The sequence below is a fragment of the Talpa europaea genome (assembly GCF_964194135.1).
Source record: "Talpa europaea genome assembly, chromosome: X".
NCBI classification, from domain to species: domain Eukaryota; kingdom Metazoa; phylum Chordata; class Mammalia; order Eulipotyphla; family Talpidae; genus Talpa; species Talpa europaea.
The window spans coordinates 35,247,966-35,260,946 of NC_140081.1; the positions used below are offsets into that span (position 1 = coordinate 35,247,966).

Sequence of the window (12,981 nt, forward strand, 5' to 3'; positions counted from 1 at the left end):
ACCACAAGATGATTCCTACTCATCTTGTATTGTCCTGCCTCAGCCCTGGAATCAACCATTTCTCAAGGGGCCCTGGTTCCTTTTAAGTTTTCTATATACTTTTTTGTCTTTTCTATGCTGACACATAGAACTACAATTATTAACTATAAATAATGGCAGTATTATTTTTTTCCTATCCAATCTTTATGCCTTTAATTTATTTTTCTTAACTTACTAAGATGACCAGGAACCTTCAGTGCAATGTTGAATAGAAAATATGGCAGTGGGAACACTTGTTTTGTTAGGTATTTTAGAGGGAACAACACTAACTTTTCCCTATTAAGTGTATTTACTGTAGAGGTCTACAGGTTTTATCAGATTAAAGAAGTTTCATCCTTTCCTCCATGCTAAGAAGTTTTTATTACTGTTTTTATTTTTTTATTTTTATTAATTTTTAAAAGATTTATTTATTTATTTATACTCGCGGGAGGGTGAGAGAATTCACCAGAGCCAGAGCGGGGAGCAGAGCAGGCAGAAGGAACGAAGTACACTGCTGAGGGGAGCAGCGGGCGGCAGGAGAGGTCTGCGCGCCATGTGGGACCCTCCTCCGGTGGCCGGGGAGCAGCCGGGGATCGAACCAGCACTGCAGAGGCTGCGGGCAGCCTCGCAACCCAGAGCTCAACCGCTGCGCCACCGGGGAGTCCCTATTACTGTTTTTAAATCATAAAAAGGTGTTGAATATTTTATCAAATACCTTATCTATTTCTTAGGGTGAATATGGTTTTTTTCTCTAATAATCTGATAGTGTGATAAGTGACATTTATAAATTTTTTCTCATGTTAGCGCCACCTTTGCATTTCTGTTGTAAACACAACTTTGTCATGATCTTTTCCTTAGTACTACATTCAGTTTGTTAATATTTTGTTTAAGCTTTTTGTATCTGTGTCCATGAGTAAAATTACCTTTAATTTCCCATTCTCATTGCTTTTGGATCAAGTTCTGCTGGTATCATAAAATGAGTCCAAGTGTTCCTTCTTTTGCAATATTCTGAACAATGCTTTATAACTTTGAAATAATCTCTGTGGTAGAATTCACCTGTAAAATCATATTGGTCTGGTATTTCCCTTTGTGATATTAAATTAATAATAAGCTAAATAAAATATTTTCAAAGTTTTAAATGACAGACTTGAAATCTGCTTCAGTAACATGTATGGCTACACAAAAATCCTGATCAAGACTTTTTAATGATGTGTTCCAAATTCTTAACAGCCTTTCTTTGTACAACTAGGTAGTAAAGTATTTAAAGCCATTTTTTTTAATTCTTCAAAAATGTGTAACAACAAATTATATCTAACAGCTTTGTGTGTATGTGTTTCACTGACAGATATGTTAAAAATTTCTTGTGATAATGTGATTTCAAATCTAATTGAACTCATTCATAGTAACAATTTCAAAATAATGATAAAGTTCTTATTTACAGAACATACATCATTGTTAGAACAATCACCCTGCAGCTAGCTGGAATAAAAGGGCATATCAGCTGCAAACGGATAGAAGAATCTGGTATTTGTGAAGACAGAGTTCCAGGACTTCTACCTGGAGCTACATCCTCTAGAAGTCCCTGTTTGAAGCACCAACCCCATCCAACCAGTCACAACTGTGTGTGGTGTTTCTTGGAAACTTAAACACGGATTCCTTCAGAAGCTCCACAGTGAGCAGAAAACTACAGAGACTGGCTACTGAATAGGTTGTCCACATGATAGCCTCCTCTCTGGCCTTGCTTAGCACATTTACCAAAGAGCAGTAACTGAGTGCTGGATGTTACTCATTCATGCTTACCACCTACAGGGACTGCAGAGGGATTTGTCAGACCCAGCTTCATTAAGAACCACCCTCTAAGGACCTCCATAGGGGGCTTCCCATAGAGACAGGTGCTCTGCCCAGGATCTCCACTGCCTTAGGTGAAGGTGTACGTGGACACCTTCACAACTGAGACGATTAGTGTTTCTTCACCTGCCTGTAATCCACATAGCAACTGGAAAATTCTGCCTTCTGCTATTTTTTGTTCCTGTGGTTTTTTTTTGTTTGTTTTTGTTTACTTTTGGGTAGGAAGAGTTTTAACAACTACTTTAATTCCTTTAGTAGTTAAAGGGCTGTTCACGGTTTCTTTTTCTTCTTGAGTCAATTTTGGTAAGTTATTGTTTTATAGGAATTGGTTCATTTTGTCATCTCAAATTTATAGGCATAAAGTTCCCTTGGCTTTTTTTTTATTCTCTGCTGTATATAATCTGTAGTTATGTCTCCTTTTTCATTGCTTATATTGGTTATTTGTGCCTTCTCACTTTTTTTCTTGATCAATCTCACCAGAGGTTTGTCTATTTTATTAGTTTTTTCAAAGAACCAACTTTTGGCTTTGTTGCTTCTCTCAATTGTATCTTTGTTTTCTATTTCTTTAATTTCTGCTCTTATCTTTTTTGATCTCCTTCCTTCCACATTTTTTGGATTTATTCTGTTGTTCTTTTTCTAATGTTTTAGACACTGAGGATATTAATTTTTAGCCTTGTTTTCTCATTTGTGCATTTAATGCTATATTAATTTCCCTCCAGATACTGCTTTTCTATAAGTTCAGATATGTCATATTTCATTATTGTTCGGTTCCAAGTACTTCAACATTTCCATCATGGTTACTTCTTTGACCTGTGCATTACATAGAAGTGTGTTTTTATATTTCTAAATGTTTGCATATTTAAAATTAATCTTATTATTATTGAAATTTATCTTAATTGCAGTGTGGTCAGAGGATGTGATCTGTGTGATAATAACTTTGAAATTTATTGAGACTTGTTTTATGGCTTAGTATGTGATCTATATTTTTGAATGTTTCCTATGTACTTTATAAGAATGTATGTTCTCTAATTGTTCAATACAGAGTTCTACATATGTCTTATCAAGTTCAAATTTTCTATATCTATACTAATTATACTAATTATTTTGATCATGATATACCAATAATTATGAAGTATATTAATACTCAACTATGATGGTGGAGTGTATTTCTCCGTGTTCCTTTTTTTACTTTATATATTTTGAGGGTGTTTTATTAAGAATATTCAAATTAAAAATTGTTATATATATATATATTCCTGGTAAATATGTAATGACGCTATTCTCAATAATGTATTTTTCCTTGAAGTCTATTTTATCTTACATTAATATAGCAACACAAGCGTTTTTTCTTGTTAGGATTTGTGTGGTATATAATTTTCCATCCTTTTACTTTTCAATATGTTCACATTCTTATGCTTTATTTATACCACTTGGGAATGGCATATAGCTGCACCTTTAAAAAAGAATCTAATCTGATGTACTCTTTTAAAGTGCAAGTTTAGCTTGTTTACATTTACTGTGATATACTTGGATTTATTTCCACCATCATGCTTTTTTATTTTTATTTCCTACCACTGCCTTTTCTATGCTTCATTTTACTCTTTTCATACCATTTTTTTAGTTTTCAGATTTGCTGCCTTTATTATTTTCCTCCTTACTTTTTAGAATTTATTTATTCTTTTTCTGTTTCTTTTTTTCCTGTGGTTATCCTTGAAGTTTTACCATGCACATATTTAACTTATAAGACCTAGAGTTAAATAGTATTTTAACCTTTCTCTTAAAGACTGTGGGAACCCTAGAATTTTTCAACTGTAGTAATTAGTTTCATGACCATATGCTATTGTTTTGAGTATGTTTATTCCTTTTTTTCTAACCTCACAAATTATGTATCATCATTAATTTATTTTTATGGATTGTACTGGTTTGGATTTACGTGCATACATGCTGGGATCACTTTCCTTCATTATGAATACAATGTGTAGATACTCTTTTACAAGTCATGTTAAATATAAATGTCTTCATTTTATCCTCATTCTTAAAATATAATTTGTCATAGGCATTCTAGTTTGCTATCAGTCTAATTGCTATTTTATATAGGTATTTTTGTTTTTTCATACTCTTGCTGCTTTTGAGATCTTTTCTCTGTCCTTTTTTTGGAAAGGGGATGTGCAGGGGATTCTGAAATTTCATTCTAACTTGTTTAGGCATATATTTCTTTTTTAATTCCCCTTTGGAAATGTGCTTCCTGCCTTTAGATTTATGTTAATTTCCGGAAAATTCTCCATTATTATCTCTTCAAATATTGCCATTCTTTCAGTCTTTCTATTTTTTTCTTTATCAAAATCCAGTTAGACATATTTTAGACCTCTTCATTCTATCTTCCATAGCTTGTAACATCTCACTGGTATTTTCTATATTCTTGTCTTTCTATACTTCATTCTGAGCAATTCTTTAGGTATGTCTTTCATCTTACCCATTCTCTCTTCTACTATGTCTTATTTGCTGTTTAATATAGCCACTGAGATTTTTATTTGATAATTGTATTTTTTGTTTGTACAATCTCTATATATTTAATTTCTAATGTGCTTCATTATCCCTAATAGTTTCTTGTAGCTTGCTCATCTTTGTGGTCGCATCTATGGTTTCTTTAATCGTTTTATACATTTTTGTTCACTGTTTGCATAAATATGACATTGTACGTATTACTCACCTCTAAACCACACAATATACTCTGACTATATATATCCTTTGTTGTAGACCTTTTTGTTTTCTGAGTATTTTTTTTTCTTTTGTCTAGTGTTCTAATATCTATTATTAATTCTCCTTTGAATTATTTGTAAAAACCAAATTATGTAATATCCCTCCTTTGCTTAAAATTCTCCCATGGCCCCCAGCTCCCTAAGAATAAACACCAAAGCACAGCCCATGGCTCAAAGGTCTCTACACAACCTGTTTCCATCACCTCTCTGATCTCATTTGTTATCACTCTTCTCATCATTCACTGTATTCTAGTGACACTGGCTTCCTTGCCATTCCTGAAATATGTCAGAGCCTTTGTATTTGCTGTCATCACTGCCTGAAACACTCTTATTCCTAGATAATCTGATGAATTTCTACCTACTTGCAGTATGCTCAAATGTCACCTCCCTTGAGGAGCATTTTATGTCTTATGTTTTTCAATAAAGCTCTGATCACCACTGGAATTATTTATTTATTTATTTATTTATTTATTTGTTGTGATTAATGTTTGTCTCTCCCCAATAGACTGTAAGCTCCACAAAGCAGAGAATTTTGTTTGTTCATTGCTGTATGCCCCGTGCCAAGAAGAACAGTACATAGTAATATTTAGTAGACAGTAATATTTAGTAGACACTCAATAAATATTTGTGGAACAATCAGAATGAATGAATGAATTGATTAATGTGGAGGATAGAGAGAGAAATGCATTGAGAACTAGTCTATGCATGATGGCCTTTCATGCCATACTAAGGAGTTGTTATTGTTCAGAAGGTTGGGGCCTATAAAGAAGGAGTGAGGTTAACTCCTAGGCTCTTTGAGAAGCAAGTTCAGTTAGTAAAGTGGTAACAAAACCCCATATTCTCTATGGCTGGGGCTCTTGAAGGTAGACCTGTCTCTTTCCCAAACAGATGTGTTGTCCTGCCTGCCTTTTGTGAAAACCAAAACCACAGCTCTCACTGGGCCTTCAGGTCCCAACTAGAATCCCCCTTTCCCTTGCCCTTTAAGGAACTATTTTGTGGTCCACAGGCCAAGAAGATCACATCCTCATTAAGTTTTTTTTGCCATGCAGTACTTGATGGGGAGAGGGTAGTGCAAATATAGCACATGCTAAGTGCTATTGTAATGGTGGACACTGCAGGGAAGTAAGTTTCACCTAAAAAATATGTTTTCCCATTGTTCAGGCTATAATGGGTTGTGAAGTTTCAGTCCTGACTTTCCCCTAAACCTTTTGGGGACCAGGCTAGCTTCAGTGTTTCTGTCTGCCAGTGGTTGTTTGCATACTAATTCTGTTGTCTAATGTGTGACTCCCCGAATTTTTTGTCACCAACTATTCTCATCAGAATGCCATCAATAAACACAGGGCCCTGTGGCATGCCACTAACGATCTCTCCAGGCCAACATCAATTCTTTAATTTTTATCACACTGGGTTTAACCCTCCAACCAGTTAAAAGTTCAGTTGAGCAAAGTTGACCACCTACTATGTGTCAAGGCTCCTCCTCCTCACCAAGGACATAGAGATGAGCAAGATGTGTTCCCAGACATAGAACTATAATTTCAGAGCAATGTGGTCAGTGTAGTAACAGAGTTGGTACAATACACTATGAACACACAGCCTAACTCAGGGGACCAGAGAAGGTTTCTTGGAAGAAATGACATGTGAACAGAGTCTTAAAAGATGAGTAGGAATCTTCTGGGTGACTAAAGGAGGGAGAGAAGAGCAATCCAGTCAAAAGACTGAGCATGGGCTAAGGTCTAAAGGTAGGCAGCAGCATGGTGTGCACCAACTTGCTTAATTACACTCACCATTCACCTGTCTTTCTACAAGAGCATCCTCAGACACTTTGGCACATACCAAAATTCAAACACAAGGCGTTTATGGCTTCTTCTGACATATTAATCTGTCATATATTTAGAAAAATAATGAAAAGTTGGTTGGACATGACTATTCATGAACCTCTCTACACCAGTTTTTAATGTCCCTGAGTTGGGCGATTCTCACTGTCGTGGAGGTCATGGACTCTCCCTTACCCACATGTATGGAGATGTCATTGTGAAGAGTTTTTCTGACTTCAGACACCAGCCATGGCATAGAGATCTTCATCTTTAAGAGAATAGACAAGGCCTGCCCAACTTGTCCTCAGATATTGGGGTTCATCTCCTCTGGGGCTTCATTCATACCCATAATAATCTAGGACCTGTGGGTTGTCAGGTCTGGTAGACCTAGCCTCAAAGCATGGAACCTCCCTGTCTGAATTGTGTGACCTTAGCCAAGTCACTTGGCCTCTCTAAGCATTACTTTCCTCATCAGAAAAATAAGTGATGCCCACCTTGGACAGTTGTTGTGGGTGTTATGGCACATATAGAGTACCTGGCACCTGACCACCCTTTGTTGATCACCCTACTGCTATCAATGTTAAAGAGTGAATAGCATAATGGTTACGAACATGAACAATCCAACCTGGATTTGGATTGCACCTCAAGTATTTACTAGTGTTGTAACCTTGGTCAAGTTCCTAAACTTAGCTTTAGTTTCAACATTTGGGTTTTTTTTTAAGATTTATTTATTTATACAAGCACTGGGTATAGTCAGAAGCACGGGAGGGTGAGAGAATTCACCAGAGCCGGGAACACAACAGGCAGACTGATGAAGTACACTGCTGAGGGGAGCAGTGGGCGCAGCAGGAGAGGTCTGCGTGCCATGTGGGCCCCTCAACAGCGGCCGGGGATTGAACCAGCGCTGCAGAGGCTGTGGGCAGCTTTGCAGCCCAGCGCTCCACCGCTGTGACACCAGGGGAGGCCCGCATCAGAGGTTTTTAAATGGTTATTCTTGAAATTTTACCATGCATATCTTACCTAAAGCCTAAAGTTAAACACTATCACAATCCTCCACCCAAACACTACAGGAACTTTATAAAACATCACTGCCTTCCAAGTTATGTTGTTGTTTACTGATTTAGTTCCTTCTTTTCTAAAGAAGACATTAACAAACACATAAAATAAACATTAACAATATTGTTATTTTATGCAGACATTGTTCATATTTAAATACTTGCTTACTATATTATTTGTTCACCTTCCTTTGTTTATACTTCAGACGTAAATTTTTTCTCCTTCTTAAAGATCTTTTGGTTCAGTTCTCTCTCTTTTTGTAAAGATTTATTTTTTATTTATACAAGTGCTGGGGTACAGGCCAGATGCGCGGGAGGGTGAGAGGATTCACCAGAGACAGAGTGGGGAACAGAACAGGCAGACTGAAAAAATACACTGCTGAGGGGAGCAGTGGGCGAGATAGGAGAGGTCTGCTGCGCCATGTGGGATTCTTGCCAGCCGGCTGGGGTTGAACCTGCACTACTGAGGCTGCGGACAGCTTCACAGTGCGGTGCTCAACCGCCTGTGCCACCAGGGAGGCCCAGGTTCAGCTCTCTTGACAGGAAACTATCTTAATATTTGTTTACCTATAAATTCCTTCATTGTACTTTATTCTTCTTGAAAGATAGGTTTGCTGAGTACCCAATTCTAATTATCTTTTTTCCCTCTTAACACGTAGAAGATATGACATGGTCTTCAGGCTACCATTTTTGCTGTTAAGAAGCCTGCTGTCTGTCTAGTTGGTTTTTAGTTAGTTGTTTTCTCTGGCCACTTTGAAGATCCTTCTTTGATTATTGCTTGACTCAAAGAGCGTTTTGTTGTTCTCTGAATGTTCCTTTTTAGGCTTTTTAATCTGGCCTCATAAATGGAGTAATTTTTCTTGTCACTCTGAAGCCATTAAGTCATAGTGTCCTTTTTCAAAAAGTGTTTTTTTTTTTCCTCTGCCTAGCTTTTGTTTCTACATTTGGAAACTCACTCTAGCCATATTCAGCCAGAGGCATCACAGCTACTGAAGACATGACATCTTCTGAAGTCTTAGTTTGTACACATAGTGATGATGAGAAAGGGGCTTTTCTACCAGTGTGCAAGCATGGATCAGTTTTACTGTTGTCACTTGACAGCATGGTAGTGCCTACCTAGGTTCAAATCCCAGATCTTTCATTTCATAGTTGTGCAGGTTACTTAACATAAATATTCTTTAGTATCATCTTCTGTAGAAATGGAGATAACAATAGTACCTGACCCACAGACTTACTAAAGGCATTGAAGGGGATAATATATATATATATATATATATATATATATATATATATAAAGCATTTAGAATAGTGTCTACACATAATAAACACTCTATATACATCTGCTATTATTACTATTATTACTTTTGTGCTTGGGGATTGAAGAGAGAGGAAGAGCTTCTGTGGTACAATGAGTAAAGCACAGATAATATCCTACCCTCCATATGCCCCCAATATCTTAAAAACAAAAGCCATTCTCAAAAAAATAAGGTCAGCAATTTGAAGGACTTATTTGGGCACCTTAGGGTGTGGAATATCAAGTTCACTAGATAGTCAGAATAGGATAAGATTCTTCAGTGAGAAAATAGGAAGCTATGTTTAAGGATGGGCCCCTCTTGAGAGGCGGCCTGTGTTGACTGTTCCCTCACTGGAACACAGCAATAAGCGGGGCAGCAATGACACTGAGGACCTAATCTAAGATAAAAAAAAAAATCCTCAACATTTAATAAGGATTTCCTTTTTGGAATTAACTTGTCAGGTACTGAGAGACTTTACAGGGTATGATGGCTCTGTTGGCTGGGTACGTAGCAAATCTGCTGCCGGAAGTTGATTCACACTCTCAGAGGTAGGACTGACCACATCAAAAATACTATCAGTCTCTGTTCCAAGTTTTCTGAGTTTGGAAAAGTCCCAGCCTCAGTAACCATCACAGACACAATCTAGAGAATATGAACAGGAGAAGCATTTCATACAAAATGTAAGTGCTTGGTAGGGAAACAAATTTGAGGACACTGTCAAAAGTAAAAGTTCAAGAGATGCAAAAATTTTAAATAAGCCCAACATCATATTAAATCTAACGGTCAAATAAAATCCTACAATATATTAAAAGGATAACACTACCAAGTGGGATTTATCTTAGAAACACAGGGTTGGTTAAGATCAGAAAATGTACCAATGCAACTTACCATGTTAGCAATTTTAAAAAGAAAAACTATATATGATAATAGCAATAAATGCAGGAAAGCATTTGAAGAAATCCAGTACCCTTTCCCATTTTAAAAAGAAAACCACCCTTTAGCAAAGTAAGAATAGAAGGGGATGTCCTTGACCAGATATAGAACATTCTCAGACCAACTCAGGGATGTCCTCTCTTACCACTTCTATTCAGCATTGTACTGGAGGTTCTTGCCAGTGCAATCAGACAAGAAAAAGAAATTAAAGTCTTCCAGATTGAAAAGGAGGAAGTAAAACTGTATTTGAAGGTGGCATGATTATCTGTAGAAAATCTAATAGGATCTACCAAAAAAAACCCAATAAAACTACTAGAACTAATAATTCCAAGAAGTTGTAAGAGAAAAGATTAATATACATGAGATAATTGTATATATCAACTATATATAACAATTAATAATGGGCATAGAAATTTTTTAACACCAGTAACATCCAAAAATGTGAAGTAGGAATAAATCTGACAAAAGATGTAGAAGACCTGTACACATCTCATGATAAGGGAAAGAACAAAATAGATGGAAATATGTATCTTGATCATGGATCAGAAAACTCAGTATTTTTGTGTCAGTTCTTCTGAAATTTATGTATACATTCAACATAATCCCAAATAAAAATCTTATCAGTGGGCCAAAATAGTGGCGGGGCCTCCACAAACAGGTCTACAAGCAAGTTCTAAAGTGGAAACCCTAAAAAGCTAATGGGCATAAGAAAAGTTACTCGAGTATATTACGTATCAGAAAAGTACAAAATAAAGCTACAATGAGATTTCACTTTAGCTCTCATTGATTGGAAAATTTTTTAACTACTTCATATAGTGGATCTGTGGGCGTACAGGGACCTTCTTGCCCTTCTAGTGGTAATGGGGACTTTGGCAGTCATTCCAGAGATGAGTGAGGCAGAATTTAGTAAAATTCAATATCCCATTGAGCCCGCTGAAGGATTTCTTACACAGATGTGTAACAGGTCACATCAAAAAATGTTCATTTTGCTGTCATTTACAACAGTGGCCAAGTTGGAGGTTTCTGCCCAGCATTGGGGAAGTGCAGAGTGAAATAGCCAGGGATGCACTCCACCAGTCAGTAGTTAGAGCAGTGAGTTAGATGGACACAGAGCAACACCGATGAGTTTCAAAACATCAACGAGGGGAGACAAATAAGACATAAAAAACTATTGACCTAAGTTAAAAATGGATGCACATCTACACCAAACATACATCTTACAAGAACTCACTCAAACAAAAGGACATAAGTTAAACACATTAAAAAAGATGACTGTGTGGCACAGTTTGGAAAGGAATGGGAATTGGATTATAGGGAATAAACAAAACAAGAAAGGAAATAAACAGAAAGTATATTCCCTTGTATTAGGTTACCCACTTCCCATGGCATTCATCCTCTAGCATCTTTGCTAAGGCAGAAACAGCCCCAACTGTTCTCTGTTAACCTGAGGACAGAATGCCCAGGTGAGCCTGGCTCAGAGTATCTGTACTTGGTTAATCTTGACCACATGCTGCCAAAGCCGCTGCACACCTTCTCTCCAAGTGCTACAGCAGCACGGATCAGGTGTGGACTTACTTTCCACTCCACAGAAGTTACCTGCTGTTATCTTCTTTTCCGGGGGATGTTCATGGGGAGATTAGAAGCAGAGAAGTCAGAGGGATCCATTCCCTGTCAAATCATATTGTTACCATACAAATCATTTCTGGTCCACACAACAACACCCTGACTGTGGTGAGTCTTGTGTTTACTAGCCTGGACTCACCCACTAACTACCCCAGAAGCAGCTCTTGTAAACTCTAGGGAATCTGAAGCCAGACTTGACAGAGAAACTCTGTTCTGCTCATCCTCTCCTGGACATCTTTTCCTAACAGTAACTTTAGTGGCCAACTAGGTATGTGCTTGCCACTCAGGTTTTCAAAATGAAACAGTATATTGTTTAGGGGTACATACATGGGAGGCAAACCTTACTAGAAAAATGGGCCTCCCTGGTGGCGCAAGGGGTTAAGATGCAACCTATCTGCTGTCTGCAGCCACTGCACCGTGAGTTCGATCCCCGGCCAGGGAGCAACCCACATGGCGCAGTAGACCTCTCCTGTCTCGCCCGCTGCTCCCCTCAACAGTGTGCTTCAGTCAATTCACCTGTTCTGTTCCCCACTCTGTCCCTGGTGAATGCTCTCACCCCTCCCCACCTCTGGCCTGTGCCCCAGTTCTTGTATGCATAAATAAATCAATCTTTAAAAAAACTTGCAAGAAAAACAAAAGAATGAAAGCATAAAACCCAGGTTAATGGTGTCCTCTGGGGCAAGGGAAGGAGACATGTGAAGGAGGCGTCTAAAATACTGTCATGTTCTGGATCCTAGCCTGGTTGGTGGGTATAATGGTGTTTTATTCTTCTTCCTTAGACTGTTTAATTAAGTTTTAGAGATTTTTCTGTATTATTGAATGCATTAAATAATGTAAAAAAAAACCTTCAGTTTTCAAACCCAGCAACATTTACATCTGACAGAACACATAGAATTGAAGAGAATCACAGCACATTAGAATATCTGCTGATGGAGGGGAATGGTTGGGAATGAAGAATGTAGAGAAGGGCCTCCCCAGTGGTGCAGAGGGTTGAGCGCCGCACTGTGAAGAATCGATTCCCAGCTGGCCAAGGAGAAACCCACATGGCACAGCAGACCTCTCCTGTCTCGCCCACTGCTCCCCTCAGTAGTGTCTTCTGTCCGTCTGCCTGTTCTGCTCCCCGCTCTCTCTGGTGAATTCTCTCACCCTCCCGTGCCTCTGACCTGTACCCCAGTTCCTGTATAAATAAAATCTTTTTTTAAAAAGTAGAGAAAATGGAATGAATAAATGAAAAGATATACATTCTACTGATCAAATATAATGATAAGGTATGACCAATGGAGTAGTTTCATATACCTTCTGCACCTGAATATTGAATGTGATAAAGAATCTAGGCCTTACCCCACCGACTGGGAGAACCTTTTTGCACACAACACTAATGATAAAGGACTGATCACTAAAATCTACAAAGAGCTGATGAGACTCAACAAAAACAAAGAAAATAATCCAGTCAAAAATGGGCAGAAGAGCTAGAAAGAAACTTCTCTGAAGAGGAAATGCAAATGGCCAACAGGCATATGAAAAAATGTTCAACATCACTTGTAATCAGGGAAATGCAAATCAAAACTACCATGAGATACCATCTTACACCAGTGAGAATGGCACATATTAAAAAAACTAGCAACAACAAATGTTG

General features: G+C 37.7%; 1 protein-coding gene across 1 annotated transcript; it reads left to right on the forward strand.

Moving 5' to 3' along the window:
* The first annotated feature begins 1,933 nt into the window (after window positions 1-1,933).
* On the forward strand, window positions 1,934-2,515 carry KANTR (KANTR integral membrane protein). The gene has a single exon (XM_084258303.1). The coding sequence runs from the start codon at window positions 2,276-2,278 to the stop codon at window positions 2,504-2,506; it is 231 nt and encodes a 76-aa protein (XP_084114429.1). The 5' UTR covers window positions 1,934-2,275; the 3' UTR covers window positions 2,507-2,515.
* Window positions 2,516-12,981: the final 10,466 nt, after the last annotated feature.